The 23933-nt window shown below is 36.2% G+C and overlaps 1 protein-coding gene across 1 annotated transcript in view; it reads right to left on the reverse strand.

Annotated features, from left to right (window-relative positions):
• Positions 1 to 10957: 10957 nt before the first annotated feature.
• The window catches only part of TMEM30A (transmembrane protein 30A), a 34797-nt gene continuing 21821 nt past the window's right edge, over positions 10958 to 23933 (reverse strand). Inside the window, 6 exon segments of the mRNA XM_032873167.1 lie at positions 10958 to 11644; positions 14119 to 14325; positions 14977 to 15120; positions 16520 to 16607; positions 20233 to 20340; positions 22810 to 22917. Of these exon segments, the coding sequence (XP_032729058.1) occupies positions 11451 to 11644; positions 14119 to 14325; positions 14977 to 15120; positions 16520 to 16607; positions 20233 to 20340; positions 22810 to 22917 (849 nt within the window). The 3' untranslated portion in view covers positions 10958 to 11450.

Here is a 23933-nt window from a genome sequence, read left to right on the forward strand (position 1 = left end):
TTTTGGGGTGCCTGGCTGGCTCTGTGAGCTAAAGCCTCTGCCTTCTGCTCAGGTCATGATTTCAGGGTCCTGGGATCGAGCTCCGAATCGGGCTCTCTGCTCAGCAGGGAGCCTGCTTCCCCCTCTCTCTCCCTGCCTCTCTGCCTACTTGTGATATCTGTCTGTCAAGTAAATAAAATCTTAAAAAAAAAAGAAGTTATTTTCAAAAGTTTCCTTTCTAAAACATCAGTTTGAGGTTTGTTTGTAATACTGGAAAATTATTATTAGATTACTAGACTAGATTAGAAAATATTTCCTTCAGAGGGTTTTTGAACATCAGGACTGGCAGTACACTATTTAGATATATGGAAAATGTGAAGTAGGTAATGGTTAATTTAAGCCTTGTCAGGAAGATAAGTTTGTGTGAAAATACTAAGTGAAAATAATTCACAATTACTGATGCAAAGTTACCAAATCAGTTACTCAACTTTTCTTTTCCTTTAAAAAATGAGATTACAATCCTTACTTTGATCCTGCCTATACCACCTTTAAATAAAAAGAGGAAAGCCAGAATAGAGATTTGTGTTGATTTGGATATGGGTTTCAATTCTGGAACCATGCTTAATCCACTACCAGTTTATAAAAACAATATAGTAGAAGAGCTTCATGTGGAATTTAATGTACAAAAACTAATAGCTACAGAAAAGATAGCACTTCAATATAATTCCTTATTTGATTATTATAGTTAGGAATCAAGAAACACTTGGTCATCTTTTTTTTTTAAGATTTTATTAATCTATTTATTTGACAGAGATCACAAGTAGGCAGAGAGGCAGGTGGGGTGGGGGGGAGCAGGCTCCCTGCTGAGCAGGGGCTCCATCCCAGGACCCTGGGATCATGATCTGAGCTGAAGGTAGAGGCTTAACCCACTGAGCCACCCGGGCGCCCCCACTTGGGCATCTTTTAACTGCTGTATTCATTATTAAATAATTTACATAACTTCAAGTCTCAGTCTTTTCATCATTTAAGTTAAGGACTGGCTTTGGATTATCTCTAGCTCTAAAATCCTTGTGTATGAAAAAAATATTTAAAATATATTAATGAGTTCACTCCTTGTTGAACAATAATTTATTGGCTACCTACTATCAATCTCACACTTTGCAGTATGTTCAGGGAAAAACTTTTTAAATCCCTAACTTTCTGAAGCGTATAATCGAATTAGGAAGCTAATAAACACATAATAGTAAGTTATGATATGGATACAAATGAGTCTTAGGTAACTGGTTTAGCAAAAGTTGCTCATGGGAAATTCAAGGAGGAAAGCAGTCAATAGGAAGGTTTTAAAAAGACTAAATTTCAGGGGCACTGGGTGGCTCAGTGGGTTAAGCCTCTGCCTTCAGCTTGGGTCATGATCTCGGGGTCCTGGGATCAAGCCCCACATCAGGAGCTCTGCTCAGCGGGGAGTCTGCTTCCCCCTCTCTCTCTGCCTGCCTCTCTGCCTACTTGTGATCTCTGTCTCTCTCTCGCTGTCAAAAATAAATAAATAAAATCTTTTTTAAAAATAAATAAATAAAAAGACTAAATTTCAGCAGAGTCTTGTGGAACTAAAATAAATGAAGTAGTTTAGCAGGGTCCAATAGGATAAATGGATTAGAGATTAAAAGGAATTCTTTTTTTTTTTTTAAAGATTTTATTTATTGATTTGACAGAGAGAGATCACAAGTAGACAGAGAGAGAGAGAGGGAAGCAGGCTCCCTGCTGAGCAGAGAGCCCGACGCAGGACTCGATCCCAGGACCCTGAGATCATGACCTGAGCCGAAGGCAGCGGCTTAACCCACTGAGCCACCCAGGCGCCCAAAAGGAATTCTTGACTTAGAGCAAGAACATGATTAATAACCTGGATTTCGAATCAACCACGATTTCCTGCAGGAACTTTAAAACAGATGCCTAGGTGTACTGAAAAGAGAAAGAATATTGTAGTTAATAACCTGAAGTCAGAGCCTGAGTCTCTCACTTAACAGTGATTATGACTGAAGGCAAGTTTCATACTTCAGTTTATCTGTAAAATGGATAATGGTATCCATCATATCATTGGGTGGCTATGAAGATTAAATGATATAATTCAATGTCAAGGTAACATTTTAAGGATTTTATTTGTTTGAGGGGTGCCTGAGTGGCTGAGTCGTCAAGCGTCTGCCTTCCGCTCAGGTCATGATCCCAGGGTCCTGGGATCAAGCCCTGCATCGGGCTCCCTGCTCAGCAGGAAGCCTGCTTCTCCCTCTCCCACTCCCCCTGCTTGTGTTCCCTCTCTTGCTGTTTCTCTGTCAAATAAATAAATGAAATCTTAAAAAAAAAAAAAGATTTTGAGAGAAAGAAAGCAAGCACACGTTTGGGGACAGGGAGAGGGCCAAGCAAACTCCATGTGGAGAGCACCACCCGAGCTAAAACCAAGAGTCCCCTGCTTAAACCACTGAGCCATCCAGGTGCCCCTATAAATGTTAACTTTTATTATGGAAGAAAAAATTGGGTAAAGAGAAATGGGTCAACAAAATCCAGACAGAGGGATAGCATAGACAGAGGCTAAAAAGAGAAGGCGAACAGATGTCTTAGGGAATTGCAAATACTTTGGTTGGCAGAAAGACGAATAATGAGGGATAGTGGAAGTGGCAGAAAGACAAATAGTGAGGGAACAGTGGAAGGCAGGGGTGAGATTTTAGCGATTTTAAATTTTTTTTTAAAGATTTTATTTATTTGTCAGAGAAAGAGAGAGAGAGAGAGCACACACACAAGCAGGCAGAGTGGCAGGCAGAGAGAGAAGCAGGCTCTCCCTCAGCAAGGAGCCTGATGTGGGACTCATCCCAGGACCCTGGATTCATGACCTGAGCCAAAGGCAGCAGCTTAACCAACTGAGCCACCCAGGTGTCCTTTAGTGATTTGAAATTTTATCCTGAAGGTGAATAAAGCCATTTAGAAGTTTATGAGGGGACACCTGCGTGGCTCAGTCGGTTGAGCGTCTGCCTTCCGCTCAGGTCATGATCCCAGCGTCCTGGGAATTTTAGGACGTCCTGGGAATTCCTGGCTCAGCAAGGAGCCTGCTTCTCCCTCTGCTTGTGTACTCTCTCTCTCTACCAAATGGATAAATAAAATTAAAAATAAAAATTAAAAATGATTTACAGGGTGAATTACCCAAATCAGAAACTCTATTTCAATATCATTCTGGTAGTAGTGAAAGGCTAGATTGAACAGGCATTACAAGGGTCTGAAAGGTCCATTAGAAGGCCTTAATAATAATACAAGGAAGAAAATCTGAAATAACTTAGTAGCAAAAAGATGTAGATAAAGGGATGTAGATAAGGGGATGGATTAAAGAGCCAACTATGAGGACATGCCTTCAGAAATCAACGAAGTATAGTGTTTTTTTAAAAGATTTTATTTATTTACTTGACAGCGAGCAAGATCATAAGTAGGCAGAGAGAGAGGGGGAAACAGGCTCCCTGCTGAGTGGAGATGTGGGCCTCGATCCCAGGACCCTGAGATAATGACCGGAGCCAAAGGCAGAGGCTTAACCCACTGAGCCACCCAGGTGCCCCAAAGTATAGTGATTTTATTGGATCAGGAAGGTGAAGAAGACAGCGAGGCTTCTGACTTAACTGATGAGGTGGTTATCAAGGAATGTAAGAGAAACCAACACTAGTATGAAATGATTCCTGTTTTGGCCTTCTTAAGCTTGAGAAATGCAAAGACAATCCAAGAAGAGATCCATACTGAACCATCTAGAGCTTAGAAGAGATGTTAAGGCACAAGAAAAGATTCATCAGGGCGCCTGGGTGGCTCATTGGGTTAAGCCGCTGCCTTCGGCTCAGGTCGTGGTCTCAGGGTCCTGGGATCGAGCCCCGCATCAGGCTCTCTGCTCAGCAGGGAGCCTGCTTCCTCCTCTCTCTCTGCCTGCCTCTCTGCCTGCTTGTGATCTCTCTCTGTCAAATAAATAAATAAAAATCTAAAAAAAAAAAAAAAAAAAAAAAAAAGAAAAGATTCATCAGTGTAAAGAACATAGAAGTTACTAGGAACTTTATGATTGCTCAGGGAGTATATGTAAAGGGAGGAAAGGGCCTGGAACACAACCTCAAAGAATTCCCTACATTTTATGCAGTGAGCATAACCAAGAAATATATAAAGGAGACTAAGAACAGGTAAGTAGGAAGAAAATCAGCAGATATTCACAAAGCCATATGCTAAGAATGAAGAGGGAAGGAAGATGCCAACTATCAAATGGAGCAAAAAGTTCAAGGGTGAGTTTACTTCCTGTGACAAAAAGGAGTGGGAATTGTTCATTGTCATTTTTCTATACTTTCTCGCTAAGTGTCTTGTCATCTATCACTTCCCTTTTCCCTCAAAACAAAAGTCTGTCAAGTGTGCACTAAAATTCCCATTTTACTGACAGGAAATGGCAAATGATTTAGGAGATTAAATAATGTGAAGGTAGTTTATTTAAATAAGACCCAGGTCAGCCTGCTTCTAAAACCCATACTCTCTTTACTGTATCTTTCAGACACAGATGATAGAAAACAGAGTACAGTACAATTGTGCAGTGAAACCGCAGCTAAAGCTGAAGGTGGGCAATAATATATAAATTAGTCTTTTACAAGCTTTGTTGTAAAGAGGAAAGATGACACTCCAGGGATTACTTTAGACCACTAATTCAACTTTAGACAACTAATTCAACTGCAATTGAACATGTATTTTTAAAGCTTTTTTTCTTTTTCTCCTGTATTTCTGGTCCTTGAGCAAAGTAGCACTCAAATTTTGACAAAGTATTGTACAGTGAGTTCAGTCTTCTTCAACATTACCCTGGATAAAAAAGCTTGTCACATACCAACAGACAAGCTCCCATTAATATCAATGACAGTACATACCAACTTTATTTTTAAGATCTTTAAAAATGTTATAAAAGTACCAAAAAGCAAAAGACATTTTATGGTTTAAAAATTGGCCCCAAGAGTTTATCTATTCTCTCTTTCACCCCAGTAAAATAAAAAAGGAATTGAAAAGGTAGGAGGCATCATTACCTTAGATGAATTTAAAAGGCATGCTAAATGAAAGAAGTGTTTCAAAAGGTTACATATGGTGTAAGTCCATTTATGACATTCTAGAAGATAAACTAAGGAGTGGAAAAGAGATCAGCGGTTGCCAGGGCTTACAAATAAGGGGAATGGTGAGTACAAAGGAGTAGAAGGGAATTTTGAGGGGCTGATGGTACTGCTCTGTATCCTATGATGGTTACAGGAATCTATACATAAGTTAAAATGCTCAGAAATATACACAATAAGAAAAACAGTAAAGTTAACTGTATGATCATCTAAAACAATTTCTAAAGACACGAGCCCAAAAGGATAGAGAGTTTAGAGAGGGTAGAAAAAAGAGAAGTGGTTTCAGATTTCTAGAAAACAGCAGATGAGATATGACTGAGCTGGACAGAGCAGGCTGCAATCCAAATGAGGACACCAGTGAGAAGCATGCTCATTGGTCCACAGCCCCAGAAGCTCAGACTTAGACATAAAAGCTACAGCTACAAGGAATAGGCCTGAACATGACTAGCTGAAAATTATATACAACCGAATGGTCAGATCCAAAGACTTCCGCCCTACCCCTCTCAGCCAAACAAAGACAATCTCTCACCTCCATCACTGTCTCTCACAGGTAAGAGATCACTTTTATCTGGAGAAAGTAATGGAAGACAACCAGGTAGAAGGTATATGCAGAGAGACAGGTATACAGAAATATGCATAAAGTGGAAAACAGAAGGTGAGGTGGAAGACAAGGCAGAAGCAGTTAAAGGCAGGAAAAAACAGACCGTCCTTGACCTCCTCCTACTGCAGAACACCAGAGAAGTCCACAGAGAAGTCCCTAGAGAACAACCCCAAAGAAAAGGCCTCCAGCCAAATGAATGGCCCCCTGACAATCATTCTGTAATGCAGTACTTCTCAAAATTTGGTCCACCTACACTTGCTGACCTGCCAATTCTTTATTACTTGTCTAAGCTTTTTATCATGAACAGGAACAGATAATTTGCTGAGTGGCATTTCTGAGTAGCACTATGCTAGTGAAGCCTATCACTTGTCCAGCACTGGCCACAAACAAAGAGCTTTCAATTAGTTTTTTGGGGAGCCATTCACATATGACAGATCGTCAAGACTAGCCAGAAATACAAAGAAAGTCACCTACATGAACAAAACACTAATATTTAAAATAGCAACAATAAAAATCAATGCTGACAGGATAGGAAAGAAAAGAAAAATATTTTATCAGGGCACCTGGATGGCTCAGTCGTTAAGCGGCTGCCTTCAGCTCAGGTCATGATCCCACAGTCCTGGTAAGGAGCCCTGCATTGGGCTCTCTGCTCGGCAGGAAGCCTGCTTCTCCCTCTCTCACTCCCCCTGCTTGTGTTCCCTCTCTCACTGTTTGTCTCTCTCTGTCAAATAAGTAAATAAAATCTTTAAAAAGAAAAAAAATTAAAAAGAAAAATATTTTATCTGTGAACTAAGATGAATGTATTTCAGAAACAGAATAAAGGACGTCTTAGAAATTAAAATATTTTTAAATACACAAATTCAACAGAAGATAATGTTGGAAGATCAAAATGAAGAAATCTTCTATAAAGCACATAGACAATAAGTGTCTAAAGTGGAAAAAAAAAGAAGAAAATTAAGCATCACTCTAGGAGGTTCAATATCTGATTAGAACAGAATCCAATTTCTCAAAAGTAACAGGGAAACCTAGAAGAGGGTGGAACAATGGCTTCAAAACCCTGAGGGAAAATTATTTTAAACTTAAAATTGTATATGTAGTCAAACTATCAATGAAATTGTGAGAACAGAATAAAGGCATTTTAGACATGTGAGGACTCAGAAAATTCGCCTCTCATATACCACCTCTTAGGAAGCTTTAAGTGCTTTAAGAAGTGCTCCAGTAAACTAGAGAATAAATCAGGAAACAGATTCAACACAGAAGGGGGACAAGAGGAGGTCATGGGATAATGGCTATGTAACTGGCCAAGAGAACCACCAGTACAGATTGGCCTGGAAGGACAAATATAGAATAGACCTCCCCAGTAAAAACAGGTAATCAGATTATCTGATATTTGGGGACAAAACCCCTTCAAAACTATTGATGAGAACATGATGGACCTGACAGAGAAACTGAAAAAAGTTTAGGGTAAGTTTCCAGAAAGTTAGGTGTTTAAAATGAGGCAATTATTGGGGTGCCTGGGTGGCTCAGTGGGTTAAGCCTCTGCCTTCAGCTCAGGTCATGATCTCAGGGTCCTGGGATTGAGCCCTGCGTCGGGCTCTCTGCTCGGTGGGGAGACTTCTTCCTCCTCTCGCTCTGCCTGCCTCTCTGCCTAACTTGTGACCTCTCTCTGTTAAACAAATAAATAAAATCTTTAAAAAATAATAATAAAATAAATAAAATGAGGCAATTATTAATTCTAGGAAAAATAAAATGATGTAAAATGTAATCAGGTTGCATTGCTTTGCTCTATAGTCATAATTAAACAACAGCTATTTTATTTACTAAATATAATAATAATAACATAATGGGAGACAGAGAGGTAGGTGTGTTAAAGAGCTAAATCCTCAGGTAACATTATCAAGAAGATAATAATGCCTAAAACTGTTAAATTAAGCAATAGTAGAATAGTCATATTTTATTTAGATATACTAAACAAATACCAAAAGAAACTTCTGGACTCAAAGTGATTATCTCTGTAAGTTAAAGTTGGGGCAGGGAGGCACACCTGGGTGACTTAGTCAGTTAGGCACCTGCCTTCCGCTTGGGTCATGATCTGAGTCCTGGGATCCAGTCCCACGTCAGGCTCCTTGCTCAGCAGGAAGCCTGCTTCTGTCTCTGCCTGCTGCTCCTTCTGCTTGTGTACATGTGCTTTCTCTCTCTCTCTCTCTCTGACAAATGGATAAATAAAATCTTAAATAAAAAAACAGGGATGGGGCAGCTGGGTGGCTCAGTGGGTTAAAGCCTCTGCCTTCGGCTCAGATCATGATCCCAGGGTCCTGGGATGGAGCCCCACATCAAGCTCTCTGCTCAGCAGAGAGTCTGCTTCCCCCTCTCTCTGCCTGCCTCTCTGCCTACTTGTGATGTCTGTCAAATAAATAAATAAATAAATAAATCTTTAAAAAAGAAAAAAAAGATTTTTTTAAAAGCATGTATACATGTTACTTTGACAAAATGTGAATTTATATATTTACAAATGGATAAAATCAAATAAGCTCGCCATGGTCTGATTTTAGGCATATTTATTTTTGAAATTTAAAATGACATTAGGGAAAATATAATTTATATTTATTGAATGGGGCATGGACTAAAAAAAGAAAGCTCTAAAACACTTGACTAGATCATCTAAACTCTGCAACAAACATTTATGCATCAAAATTCTTCTTGAAATAGCACTTCCTTACTCCCTCCACCCTTCCCTCAAAATAACCGTGTTCACAATGAAAACTTTTCATCTTAACCAACAAAGGACCATAAAATAATTCTAAGGCAGTATTTCCATGAAGAAGATTAACCAGCATTGATTAACCCTACAGTCAGCAGCTCCTCTTTCCTGGTTTGGTTTTTATTTCCTGTATGCCCCTCCCTCTTTGTTATTTTCATTATCTTTGCTCTCTACCATTTCTTCCTTTTCTATTTACTAGACATTTCCTTGATCTAAGACCAAAATTTAGCCCATCTGCCTATAATTCAGGAGACAATCTAACCACCTAATGGTAAGAAGAGATGTTTCCCAGTAATATAGACAAATCTTGCAGTTAATGCTGTCAAAATGATTAATATATACACATACTGGCAATCGAATCTAGACATGGAAGTGTTAAAACTCGGGACTTATTGACTTTGAGCTAAAGTTTAGTGTTCAACATTAGCAAAAACACTGGGGCATTATTATTTTAGCAAGACACTTAAACAAAGCAAAATTAATTTTGTTCATTTTTATTAATACAGAACATACTAACAGAATATTATCTTTAAATATAATCAAGGTTACAAATAAACTGTTACTAACCAATAAACAAAAAATATTCACTTGACTCTCCTCTTAAATCAAAATTCTCTATTAGGTAGTACAGTTATTTTTCTCTTCTTATTTTTAACTGTGTTATGATTTCAATGAAATTTCTTAGCTTTTACTTATTAAATAATTCCTTCAATTGGGAAACTTCATATATCAAAATACTTCCTGTAAGTCAATGCATTCTTCAATGCCTTCTACTTTAACCTAAATGCAATAAAATGCAATATGATTCTCTGAAAGTTGAATATGACATCAGTATTTCCAAAAGATGAGCATAAAACCCATAAGAAAGAAATGCTTTTCCTCCCCCACCATGCGTCACATAAGCCATGTGAATGTTCCACATTCTTCATAATTATCAACAGTAATCCCTTAAAGCTCAAATGACAGGAGACTGGAAGGGAACTGGGCCATCAATGAACTTGTAGAACAGATAAAACTCCAAATGTATTTTAAGATTCTGTCTTCACCACAGATGAGAAAGTGTTGGGAAGGTCTTCAATTTTTCTTTAGTGGCACCTTTGGTCCCCTAATCAGAAAAAAAGAGATGCAGGATGGCAGTCCTCCTTAAACAACATAAACTCAATCTGGATAGACTGGCAAAAACCTTTTCCCCCAGTGATGTATCCCAGAAAATAAACTGCCATGTGCAATAGGGTCAATTTATCAGAATAAGTAACAATATTCTGAAGGACTGACAAAACAAAGGGTATTTTTAGACAAAGAATACCCTATGCACTCAGAAATTTCAGGGTAATCATAAAGTAAGTACCTCATGCAAGTAATATTCTACCAGTTAAAAGTCATTATGAACTACAAGTTCTTTTAACTGCATTTCATGTTATACAAAACTTATGAAGTGTGGCACATTTCTATTACCATTACATTATTTGTTTTTTTTAAACATATATTAATCAAAATTGATACATTACCAAGACCTTTTGATTTAAAATATAACTGAAAGGAATCATTACAAACTCTGAATAAACAGCTACTCTTCTATACAAACATGAGTTTGAAAAAAAAAAAAAAGCTATTTCAAAGCAATTAAGCCATCTCTGATTAAAACATACGTTTTCATGCATGTGAAAAAGAAAGTTTACATTCAAGAATAAGTTCCAAAGCAAACAAATTATAGCATTTATTCAATAAGGAATATTAAAATAATTCCAGTTAATAGAAAATAAAATAACTTTAACCATATATATATTATAATTTACCATGTGCATACTGTAAAATCTCCAGAATTTATGAAATTTAAGGAATTTATTTTTAAAGTATGTTTTAGGAAAAACCAACCAAAATAATTGGTACCTTAACTAAAAAGAATGTGCATACACATCCACATTTGACCTATATACAAAAATTGAATGAAGTATAAAAGAAATGAAGGTTACTGTTTTCTAAAATTTCTACAATATAACATTAGTACTTAAATCAAAACTTACCTGCAAAATAAAAACAGCTTGAGGTATTTCCAATGCTGAAGCAAATTTCTGAATGTTAAATACCACAAGAATGAAAAGTCTCCTTTGAACATTTACAATTGCTTTATAGTTGAGGCAGAAGGTCTGCCAAGAAGCTTCCCCATCTCACCTATGTATCCCTTATGAAGTATAAGCTTCAAGGGAAATGATCACAAGTAAAAACATATCAAGTGAGTTGGGGTTCCTGACTGCAACATCTTCACCAAATCAAAAAAGGAATTTTAAATTCTCCCACCCGAGATCCACCTGACCTCTAGACATGACCATTAATTCCTATGTTAGACAAGGTAAGCATGTCCTTGTCCTTTGAAATCAAAGCTAAACTTGAAAAAGAACTGTACTGGATAAATTGAATACAGGAACCACCTCAACAAAGATGGTACTTTAAGCCTTTACACACAACACATGAAAATGATGAAGTGTTTTATTTAATTTGGTCTTTCTTCATCGTTTTGTAACTCCAAATCCTGCAAGGTTAGCAAGTCATTATATTCATACATCTTGTAATCCCTTTCTTCACACAACAGGCACACATATACAGCATCATATGTCAATATAATATTATCAACACAGCATAAACATTTAAGCAGTATATGCATTTCACAGGAAAGAGGCTCTATGCATCATATGGCCTGACCCAACACAAAGCAAACATTAGAATGCCATTTCAGCAGTTACAGTGTTGATATGATCAATATAGTTAATCTGTTTTATACCCGTCATATATTTCCATAAGACATCCATAAAGAAGGAGCAAAGGACAAAAACTGCTTTTTAAAAAAAAAAGTTATGTGCCAACTTCAAAAATGACATACTAACCAGACATTGGCATTCGAAAGCTAGGTTGAACAGGACTGGCCTTGATGCACATGCAGTAAATTTGTTTTCAGAATATAAAATTAAATGGTAATGTCAGCAGTATTACTACTGTTTCTATATTTATGATTAATTACTAGCAGTACAACTCCCAGAAGAAAGGAGATGGATCCAATAGCGATGTAAGCAATCCCCAAAAATGGATTTTTTCCTCCCATCCATGAAATAGTGCTCAAGATCATCCGTTTTCGTCCATCAAAAGAATGTACAGGGTAATCTGAAGAGTGTATAGGAAGACTTTTCCATGTCTAGTCGATTTTTAAAATACAACTCAAAATCTGGCATTTAATTGCTTGTAATTCATTGGTATATTTCCATGATACTTAGGCAGCACCTTACTCACATTTTCTGAATCACAAAATAATTTTATAGTTACTACCTTGAAGCACTGAGTTAGCAAGTTAAACATTAGTAGTAAAAACCATATAGTTTATAAGTAAAAACAACCAAATTCAAATTAAGGGTTATATGGTTTCTCAGGTACTTTCACTCTCATTACACAGAAGGGACAAAAGACCACAAAGAAATGTGATGTGGAACAAGTATTTCAGATGAACAACAATAAAACCCATCGAGGAAGAGAAGACTGACAGACCAGAAGGAAAAGGAAGAATAAAGAGACTGAAGGTCTCTGTGAGCTAAAAGAGCATGAATAAGAGAGTAATTATGAGAATGAGAGGACTCTGAGCACAAGGTCAAAGAGTATGATACTGAAGTTTTCACTTGTTTATTTGGAGCAATGACAAAACTCACAGTGTGACACAGAGCTGATGGCTGAAAACAGAGCAGAAGTGAAAGGTGGACTGTTAAAGAGATTTTTAAAAATGGGACACCAGTATATTGGATAAACTATCTACACGGACCAATTCTAAGATTTTGGGGAGAATTAGGGCGGAGAAGACAAAACTAAATCCCTATGTGAAAGGTTTACAACCTTTTCAAAAGCATCTTTTGAATCAAGTTTAGGCCTCATCTGTTTCTCTAGCTTCTGCAATTTTCCACCCCCACGGATAGACCCTATTACTTCAAATGGCAGGCTCTGCCAGTTTCTTTTATCGATCCTTATCAAATCAATCAATCAATGACTAAAGTAAGAGTTCTAACGAATAAAACACTTGAGGGACAAGGTATCAAATCACCCATTTAACCTCTCTCTGTATCCCAAGACCCCAAAATGGGCTTCTGTCTTAATTCTAGTATCTAAGTTCCCACCTTGTAAGTAGTTTTTGTAATTACCCGTGATGCTTTGCAGACCCAAATTTCTTGCCTCATCAATTTCTGAGAGCCTACATTCTTCCTGACAGCTCTCTTTTCAATGCCTGGGATGCAAATAGTCTGTTAACTAAGAAGTACTGAGTACTCCAAAGACGTCTCTTTATTTTGCTCTAGGCTACAGGCTTGTATATGCCCTTATACCTCACTAGATCTTCTGGATTCTAACTGTGACAGAGTTGCCTCCTAAATTTGGCAATAGCCTCAGGATAATATTCTATCAGCACCTTAACTAGGTCTGTCTGTGCAAAATTGCTCCCATCAGGGGGCCTAGGTTACAAAACTTGGCTACTTTTAGCCTGTCACTATCAGGTCATATTCAGTTGCATACCTGGGTGCAAAATCAAGAGACTAAGGATCCAAAAAGACATTTCTTTCGAAATTAGGTCTATTATTTTAACCATTCGCTAATGTATTATAAAATTGAAACTATACACTCATGACTAAAGTGGATTATGAAAACTCAAAAATACAAAGATCATTTATAAACATTCAAATGCAAATATTTGAGAAACTTTTCATTCATCATATATGTAAGCACTGAGCTATAGATTAAAAAACATAAGGAATTTTGTTTAGAATAAAAGGCAGTGTCCAATATTTTCAGCTAAGAAAGACTTTGTATCCAGGCCAATGTGGCTTGGTCTGACTACTTGAGTAAAGTAGCTAGGGATACAGCCTGTAGTAGTTTTGTAGCTGATGGTAAAGTCATAGCCACTGGAGTCAATAGCTTGGTTATGAACCCCAACTCTTCTACTTATTACCTGTACAACCTGGGGTAAGTTACTTAAACGCTCTATGTTCCTGTATTCTTGTCTATGACATGGAGATGATAACCATCTCATAATGCTTCAATTAAATAAAACAATGCATGGACAGTACTTAGTAAAATGTTGACATATAATCAGAATGAAATAAATGATATTTATAAGCACTGAAAGGTACACCTGAATTATTCATGTGGAATAATACAGCTAAGGATAAAAATGTTTTGATACTATGAATGGAACAATAGTTATAAACAATTATGTTGATGTGAACTAGCATCCACTGATTCTTAGTATCTAAAAATATACATTAAAACAGCCCACGACCATCAATGCTTATTTAGCATCAATTAGGCTCACTGGCCTTTGAATTAAACTCAGTTACAATCTCCACTATAGAAATATTTAGCTTATTAATAAATGAAACAATAGCACCTTAAATAATTTTACCAAATAATGTGTTTGAATCCTAGTACAAAGTACATCAAAATTTAAAACTTCTGGAAGATAAAAAAAGATACTCTCATATATCCTCACATACTCCTGTAAAAATCAAAACTAAAACAGAGTATCATCTCATTTAACTGAGATAAGGCTGAACAACACTCCTTTCAAATTCTATCAACCTGTGCACATGGCCAAAAAAGGATACTGTACGTGATATTCAAATAGTATCGTCCAGCTGGTAATGTTGGATGTAAATCACTTTTCCGCTCTATAAGACGATATAACTTACGAAAAGTAGGTAATGCTGCAGTACGCATCCAAACAATAAAATCCTCATTTATGAACCCATTGTTATCTGGTTCAGAATCCAGCATATACACTGGTTTAACCCAGTTTACTGGCTTTGTTGTACCTTAAAAAAAAAGGGGAGGGGTGAGAGAAGGGGACAAAATATTCAATTCTATTAAGAGTTTCACTTTCACTGAAAAGTCACTCAAATAAAACAAAGACATACAATACACAATCTAAGTATTTCTCGTATTTCAAAGGTATAAATATATTCTAAGAAAGTTAAAATTTAGAGACAAACCAATTTCTCATGTAACAACAAATAACTACGAAGATTTGATGACTATCTCCATTAGGAAAATACTAAAAATTATGCCATTGAGTATATACCAAAAAGCAGATGATTTGATGCAAAGATATAATGACAAAAAAAAATTACATTGTGAAATTGAGGCATAGTATCAAAAATAAATTTTAATTTATAACTATAATAAAAAACTGGATCTGTTTAAATGAAACTCACTTGTAGTTTTAACACAATGGCTGAAATGCTTTTAAGAAAATACTAGAAAAATTCAAGATTAGAAATACACATTTCCTTTAGAATTTCAGTACATAGGAACATTCAACATATCTTACCTAAATTGGTGTGAAGTTAAGAAATGTTTTTTTAAAAAGAATAAACATTTTTAAGATTCTACAGATAGAAAATTTTAGGTACTTCATTAAAACTCCTAACTTATATCACATTTTAAAGAAAATTAGTAAATTTTACCTTTGAATCGTTCTTTTAGACTTTCTCCTCCAGAGGGATTTCTGAATTTCACATTTTTATCTGTCCACCAAGCAATACCTTTCTTTTTCAAAGGAATAGGTGTAGGATAAGATTCGTTGCCAACAAGAAATAATTCTAATGTATCTAAACATAAAAAAGAAGATATCGTTAAATACTGAAAATCCATAGCACCTACTATACTCTATGAGAAATGAGGATCTGGTATCTACTCCCCAAAGTGGCTGAGCAGGAGGCAGGTATACAATGCACATTTGCTCCTGACTACTTATACATGAATTATCTATGGTAATTTTATAATCCTAGATGGACTTCTCTTTCTTCAATACAGTTAGAGGTCGCTTCTCCTACATGGCTAACTGAGATGTAGTAAGGTCAATGTTTTAATATTAACCCAAGTAAAATAACTTGCAGGGTAAATCTGCTTCTCCTCCTTTCCTTTAAAAAACACATTCTTACCCAGTTTCTGGCTTATCCATTTCTCTATCCATACTATCGGATATGGCAGCCTCCAGCTACCTGGCTACAGAGCCACTGAAACTATGGCTGGTCCAAATGAATATGTTTTGTAAGTATGTATCTCAGAAATAAAAAATCTCAATACAAAAAAAAGGATACAAAATATCTCATTCATCCATTTTATATACTGAGTATCATTTATAGGTAAAAAGATGGTATTTGGGGTTCAATAAAATATATTATTAAAATTAATTTTACTTGTTTTTGTTTTTAATGTGACTATTAGGAAATTTTAACATATACGTGTCTCACACTGATGGTTTAGATTATATTAGTTTCAGACAGTGCTGTTTTAAATGATCAACTATAGCTTCTTTGTACTGGTATAAATATTGAGTTGGTGGAAAAGGCAGCCTGCCTTTTATTTTGTCATATATGAAATACGAAGACTAGCAGAATGTCTCTGCTTCTTCTTCCCAGAGAGAGATTCATTCTTAAAAAAGAAAAAAAAAAGGTCACAAAACATTATAATACCTCATTAAATAACTAACTGATATATTTATTTTAAAGTTACTTGGGACATCTGGGTGACTCAGTCAGTTAAGCGTCTGACTCCTGGTTTTGGCTCAGGTCATGATCTCATGGGTCGTGAGATGGAGCCCTGAGTGGAGTAGAGTGCTCAGGCTCTGCGCCAGCAGGGACTCTGCTTGAAGATTCTCTCCCTCTACCCCTACCCCCACTTGTATACGTGCATAGAGCTCCTGCACATGCGCAAGCGCTCTCTCTCTCTCAAATGAATAAATCTTTTAAAAAAACAAAAGTTGCTCAATTTCTCAACTTCATTCATGTTTACTAACCCCTACCCCACTTGCATATGTGCATAGAGCTCCTACACACGCAAAAGCACTCTCTCTCTCTCAAATGAATAAATCTTTAAAAAAAAAAGTTGCTCAATTTCTCAACTTCATTCATGTTTACTAGACTATCAAATCAGTATCAATAAATTATACACATTTTCCTATTTATGTATGTTCATAATCTGTATTTCTTTTTATCTGTATCATACCATTAAACATGCTGTTGGCAATAGCTCCACAAGGAGCAATCGGTTTGTCTTCATTTCTTCGATAAGGCTCACATTCCTTACTGGGATTCTGATGTTCAGAAGGAAAAGAAGAAAGAAATTATCACATGGGCCTCTGGGAGAACTACGAGCTAGCCTAATTACTGATTATAAATTCAGTCCCAACATGTATCTCACTTGTAATGCATACAGAATAATTCTGTACTGTAAAGACTGTAACACCGCATTTAAATACTCAAATTTTTTCTTTTTTTTTTAATTTTTATTTTTTATAAACATATAATATATTTTTATCCCCAGGGGTACAGGTCTGTGAATCGCCAGGTTTACACACTTCACAGCACTCACCTTAGCACATACCCTACCCAATGTCCATAACCCCACCCCCCTCTCCCAAACCCCCTCCCCCCAGGAACCCTCAGTTTGTTTTGTGAGATTACGAGTCACTTATGGTTTGTCTCCCTCCCAATCCCATCTTGTTTCATTTACTCAAATTTTTTCTTAATGTTACTGTATTATCTTTTTATGTAACCCTTCCTTGCAAATACTTTGTCATATATGCATATATCAAATTGACTTTTTAAAAATTTTCATATCAACACAAAAATCATATCACAAAGTTTTCTGCTCAAGAAAAATTAAGAAGCAGTCTATTCTCAATCCAGTTGTGACATGATAAAAGGAATCTTCAATTGAAAGTAGACAGCAGGGGACGCCTGGGTGGCTCAGTGGGTTAAAGCCTCTGCCTTCGGTTCAGGTCATGATCCCAGGGTCCTGGGATGGAGCCCTGCATCCTCTCTGCTCAGCAGGGAGCCTGCTTCCCCCTCCCTCTCTGTCTGCCTCCCTGCCTACTTGTGATCTCTGTCTGTCACATAAATAAATAAAATCTTAAAAAAAAAAAAAAAGTAGACTGGAAGCTCTAGTTCCACCTATGTACTATATAACTTTGGGCAAGTCCCTTGATTTACCTGGCTTCACTTAGAAAATGAACATATCCAACTAGATAATCTCAAATTTTGTAATTCTGGGTTAATCCTGTGGTTCTATGTCCAAGGAAGGAAGGAGGAAGGGTGAGGTTTTAAATACAAATAAACTCTTCGGTGGGGATATATATTCTAGCCACTGAATTCTTCAATAAGTTTTAATGGAAAGGAAAATATTTTTTTACTACCTATGCATCAGAGATCCTGAACTAAGCAATGCTAGATACTTTCCAGTAAACTGGTTTAGGAAAGCCATTTATTGAGTACCTAATATACCATGTATCCTGCAAGGTATTAGACACAGAAAAAGCAAACAAATAAATAAATAAAGTCTCTGCTTTTAAGCAGCTCACAGTATAACAGAGGAAACACATCCATATACAACCAATTATTATATGAAATAAGAGCCATGACGAAGGAGTTTATAGTCATTCAACATGTATTTATTAAATGTCTTCCATGTGCTAAGCACTGGCAAGGTGCTTGGTATATGGTGATTAAAATGATCCTTGCCCTCATGAGCTTATAGTATAGTTGGGAAAACAGAAGACAAATAAGTAAATATGTAATTACAAATTGCAGTAAGTGTTATGAAAGTGGTACGCCAAGTAATTAATAAGGGAAGGCAAAATAAATTACTTTAGAACCTATGATAAAATAAAGCTTGTTCTGGAGGTAATATAACATAAATTAAGACCTAAAAAAGAATAGAAGGCAAGCATGTCACGAGCAGGCAGAAGAGGGTTTTAAGCAGAGAGAATAATACAGGCCACTGAGAAAGAATTTGTTATTTCTGAGAAGATAAAAGGAGAATGTAGTTAGAGTATGAGAACAAGGAGAATAACGTATGCTGCACTGAAGAATCATGCATAGTTCAGATCATCCTGAGATTTTACTCCAAATGCCAGTAGACCACTAAAAGATCATTTAAGTGGTTATCTACATTTTTTAAAAGGTCACTACAGCGACTATGTAGAAAATGGCCTGACAGTAGGGCCAGAACAGATGATATGGATGTAGAGAGTTGGGAATGCATGATATGGGGAAAGTTTGTTAAGCAAGGTGAGAAGTGACTTGGCATAGTGTATGAATGAATTAAATATGTAAAGAAGTTATTTTGTATCCAAGGGCACTATAGAAAAGAGCAGGCCTCCACATGAGAGGACTTCCAGGGCAAGACTTAAACCAGTATTCTAGGCAAAATGTAAATGCTGAAGGGCAGATTACTTGGTCTCAGGAATGGTTAGGAAGAAGCACACATCACCCAAGGCAGCCAGGCCAAAGATACATGAAAGGTATGAGTTGGAAATAAGGAAGTAGAGTGGAGTGGTAGGTTGACAGAAGATTGTGAAGGACTTTACACACAATGTTTTAAGTAACAAAGACTTCAATCTGTCCATTCTTAAAATCTTCAAAATCTTTGAAAGCCACCTAGTCTTTAAAATCATGTATTTGGTTTAGCTCAGAGATCAATAAATAACAAACTATACCTGTTTTTATAAATAAAATTTTATTGGAACACAGTTACAGTACACCCATTCATAAGTATTGTCTATGGGTTACTTTCATTCTACCGTGGCAGAGGGGAGTTGCTGTGTCAGAGACCATATGACCTGCAAAACCGAAGGTATTTACTGCCTGAGCTTTACAGAAACAAATTCATCAATTCCTAGTCTAGGCCAAAAGCTTTTTGCTTGCAGCCTGTAAGAAAAGAATTGATCTCTGTTTCTTCTGCTTTTAGCAAAGAGAGGGTGTATCTAAATAAAGGAATTATAAAACAACCACCGTTTTCCAGGTCTCTAAACACGCCCAATCTATAATCCCAATCAACAAATTCAGAAAGATCTAAGAACTTGGTGTGTCTCACAGAATATCACCTTCTCTGGATTTGAGTCCTAAAACCCCACAAGGTATTTTGCAAAATATTGCGGACCTAACCAGAATCTTTCAATAGACATGTTATTTCTTGAGATCCCAGACATTAGGAATGATCAATAAAACCAGTAGATAACCTAGAGGAGTATATGCTTACCAGGAGCATTCTGGTCACAATATAGTCCTAAACTGCATTCTAAGAGATTCATTATATCTAAGAAACCCAAAATAGCTCTGGAACTCTGAAGGTTTGCTACATTGGCAACACTAACATAAAATACTTGGGGACCAACCACTACTATGAAAAGTTGAACAACAGTCAGGAAACTAAGATCCTCTAGCCCAAACCAGGCTGGGCATCAGAATGGGGGCTTTTTGGGGGGCACCTGAGTGGCTCAGTCAGTTTAGCATCTGCCTTCGACTCAGGTCATGATCCGGGCCCTGAGATCAAGCCCCACATTGGGCTCTCTGCTCAGCAGGGAGCCTGCTTCTCCCTCTCTCTCTCTCTGCAGCTTCCCCTGCTCCTGCTCTCCTGCTCAATCTCCTGAGCTCTCTCCCTCAAATAAATAAATAAAATCTTGAAAAAAAATTTTAAAAAAAAGGGAGCCTGCTTCTCCCTCTCCCCCTGCTTGTGCTCTCGCTCTGTCAAATAAATAAATAAAATCTTCAAAAAATAGTAATAAAATAAAAAAGCAAAAACTCTCACTAAACAAACTACAAGTAAAAAGTAACACTTTAATTTCATCCTAACATTATTACATTTAACATTTCTAACTAAGCTATTACCACATATTCTTATTTATATCTACATTTTCATATTCCCATCATTTTACTTACAAGTAAAGCACTAGAATCTCCATTTAGTTGACTATCATCTCGAGATTTCACGTAACGACGATGGTTTTGATAGAAATTAGACAGTCCATAATACATAAACACATTGCCCTAGAGAAAAAGAAGGGAAACAATTTTCATATGAAACTGTTGTGTATAAACTTGTTTCATGCATACATAAAAAGCTAGTCATTTGGACTTTACTAGTTTAGAATTTGTGATAACTTAAAACAAGTACTGGAGTGAATCCTACCAATCCTTAACAATCTAAAACACTATAAACTGTAAGTAAGGTTAAAGAAGGTATATTAAAAAATTCAAGAAAAAACTTTGAAATATCCTTAAAGACTTCAAAGAAGTACTATTTGCATGAAAAAAAAGCCCTCAAGATGTCTATTAGCCTATTCTACTTTCAACTTCAAATTTTCTCCAATTCAGATTGGTTTCCACTGAGAGTCAACTTTTCAAAGGAATAATGGTCTAACTTTCATTTATTGTCCAAGTTAATTCTGAACTTGAACTGAGACATAAAAAATTTCTTAACAACATGCTATATAGTATTAGTAATTAATAAATTAATAATTAGTAAAGTATCTAAGTTAATGAGTTAATATATAACAATCAAGAAAAACGCTCTAATATAGTTGGTGGAGCCAATTTAGAATAAGTTGGAAAAGAAGGGTGACCGACATACACTATAATTATTTAGAAGGCACCGCAAAACCATCTTGAATGACTTCAGGTTTTAAGAGGTAGCAAAAACATTAAGCTATTTTCTCCTTTCTGGTTGCTACTTCTATAGTCTACAATCAAAAATAACTCAATAGGGGCTCCTGGATAGCTCAGTTGTTAAGCACCTGCCTTCAGCTCAGGTCATGATCCCAAGGTCCTGGGATCAAGCCCCACATCTGGCTCCCCGCTTAGCGGGAAGCCTGCTTTTCCCTCTCTCTCTGCCTGCTGCTTCCCCTGCTTATGCTTTCTGTCAAATAAATAAATAAAAATCTTTAAAAAAATAAATAATAGGGGCACCTGGGTAGCTCAGTGGGTTAAGCCTCTGCCTTCGGCTCAGGTCATGATCTCAGGGTCCTGGGATTGAGCCCCGCAAGGGCTCTCTGCTTGGCAGGAAGCCTGCTTCCCCCTCTCTCTGCCTGCCTCTCTGCCTACTTGTGATCTTTCTCTCTCTCTCTCTGTCAAATAAATAAATAAAATCTTAATAAATAAATAAATAAATAAATAATTTTTAAAAATAACATTTTAAGTAGGCTTTATTTGATTTGCTATTTTCACATACACAACTACGTATTTAAAATTTTATTTTCAAATGTCAAATTATACAAACTTTCCCATTTGATATAAAGAAAATGTTCACATAAGAACTATTTTTGGTTATCAAAAATATCACAGAAACAAAGAATATGCTTAAAAAAAGATAATCTCAATTAAGAAGCAGTACAGTAAATTCAACTTATAAACTGAAAAAGAAATCCTTTCAGTGAATACTGAGACAAAATAACTGAAAAGTCTGTCAGTCCAATGCAAAGTTTGGTCTTGTGAAGGAACCCAGGATCCACAAAAGAATGGGCTTTTCAGAAAAAGTTCTAAAGTAGGTGTTTTTGGATGGGGAAAGAAACAACTGAAGCTTTCAAGTCTGTTTTATCTCAATTCTGTCTGTTCAGACAAAAGCAGAACTTCTTTACAGTTTTCTTCATCACAGTGAAAAAAATCTGAATTTTTGAGGCTTATAATTTATATGTGATTTCTGCTGAAACAAAGTAAAACAAATTCCTGTCTGCTCCCAAATTTATTTGCATGTTTTTTAAGATAGTGTTAGTCCTTTATTTCAGTGCACAAACATCTACAACCACTAGATGGCAACCACCTGCCGGGGACCACAAAAGTCAAACAGGCCTTTTAAGAAAATTTCAATTGTAGAAAATCTAAAAAGTTGACAAGTATTAAACTAATTTTGCTTCCTGAAGAATAAAACAATTTTTTATGCTGAATTTTTAGGTAAAGGAAAGCACAAACTGGTTTTGTCATGTCTATTCTGAATCCTTATGTCCTTTAGCATCGGCTCAATTTCCACTAACAGGTATGAATGCAAAAGATACATAACTACACACACACACACACACACACACACACACACAGAGTAGTGTTCTAATTGCTGTCAAGACATAAAAGCTCAATAAGGTTTCACTACGTGTTTGCATTTATGGCAATTCATATCTAATAGAAAACAAAACAACTGAATAATGAATGACTTAGTAAATTTCCAAGGTAAACTTACTTTAGTATTAAAAGTAGGCAAAATTATTTCATATAAATGATACATTGATTTGTAAAATAAAATTTTCCAGTGAAAAGATAAAATGTTTTAAATTTAGTTTATAAAGTACTAAACTATTTAAATAAACACATGATATTTAATTACCAGACAGCATAATGCAATAGTCAAACAAAACAATGTTCTTCAAAAGGATATGGACTTTGCTACAAAAAGGAAATTAGTAAAAAAATTTTAATAAAACATCAATATTTTTAAAAGCAGGGTTTTTCTAAGACATTGGAAATACAGACCTCAAATGACTGTTCCAGTGTGAAGTTAATGGTACAGTAACAAGGTGTCGCATTCGGAGACAAACATTTATTGCAGGGACTAGAAGGGTCTGTTCCGGTATAATCAATCTGTAAGAGAAACACAAGGTAAGCATTTCCTTGGAGAAAGTGGATACACTGTGAAATAACTTGCTATTAGAAGAAAAAAAATGAGTCCAATGAAGCAATGTATAGCCCAGAAAAAAAAACTTTTTAAGGTTATCTATTTTGACAACCTAAGGTAATAAAAACTGAAAAGGGTCCTACATTATTCTACTAGCTCATCTTTCCAAGTAAATTCCTCTCTCCTTTTTACCAGGAGAAATATATTTATGCATAAAGTCAGATAAAAAATTCTAACTGCATGATATATAAAGATTTAAACAGCTATATAAAGCCTAAATAATTAAAATAACAAGTGAGGGGTGCGGGGGGTGGGGGCTCAAGTCAGTTGGGCATCTGCCTTTGGCTTAGCTCATGATCCAGGGGTCCTGGGACTGAGCCCTGCACTGGGCTATCTGCTCCCAAAGAACCTGCTTCTCCCTCTCCCTCTGTTCCCCCTGCTTATGTTCTGTCAATAATAATAAATAAATAATCTCTTTAAAAAATAAATGATAAAAATAAATTTAAAGAAATACCAAGTTGATACAGAGATCAGTAAATCAGTTATTGCTCTTAAGTCTTCCAATCTTTAATACTTTTCAGTCACCTCAGCTTCCATGGTATATTTTCAAATTAAAAAAAACAACAACAACTAGTAGGTATCTCAAGAGCTACCATTTTCTTAAAAACCTGATGGTGTAAAATAAAGAATTTGTCTTGTCTTTGTCCTGGTTTCCTGGCAAGGAGCTTCTAAAACCCTTGGAATTTCTCCAATGACAAGGGGGTATCTGTTTTTGATAAGCCCCGTGACTCACACACTATAGTTTCTGCTAGAGACAGCCCAGAATGGGGGCTAGTCACCAGAAAGACTATGTATGATTAGGAACTTTGGCTCAGCCCAATCTCTGGGGAGAGGGGAAAGCCTGGAAATTTAGTCCAGTTATATGGGCCAATGTTTAATCAATCATGCCTGTGTCATGAAATGTAAAAAAATAAAAATAAAA

The sequence above is a fragment of the Lontra canadensis genome, unplaced genomic scaffold (genome assembly GCF_010015895.1).
Source record: "Lontra canadensis isolate GAN:19392208 unplaced genomic scaffold, GSC_riverotter_1.0 scaffold47, whole genome shotgun sequence".
In the NCBI taxonomy this organism is placed as follows: domain Eukaryota; kingdom Metazoa; phylum Chordata; class Mammalia; order Carnivora; family Mustelidae; genus Lontra; species Lontra canadensis.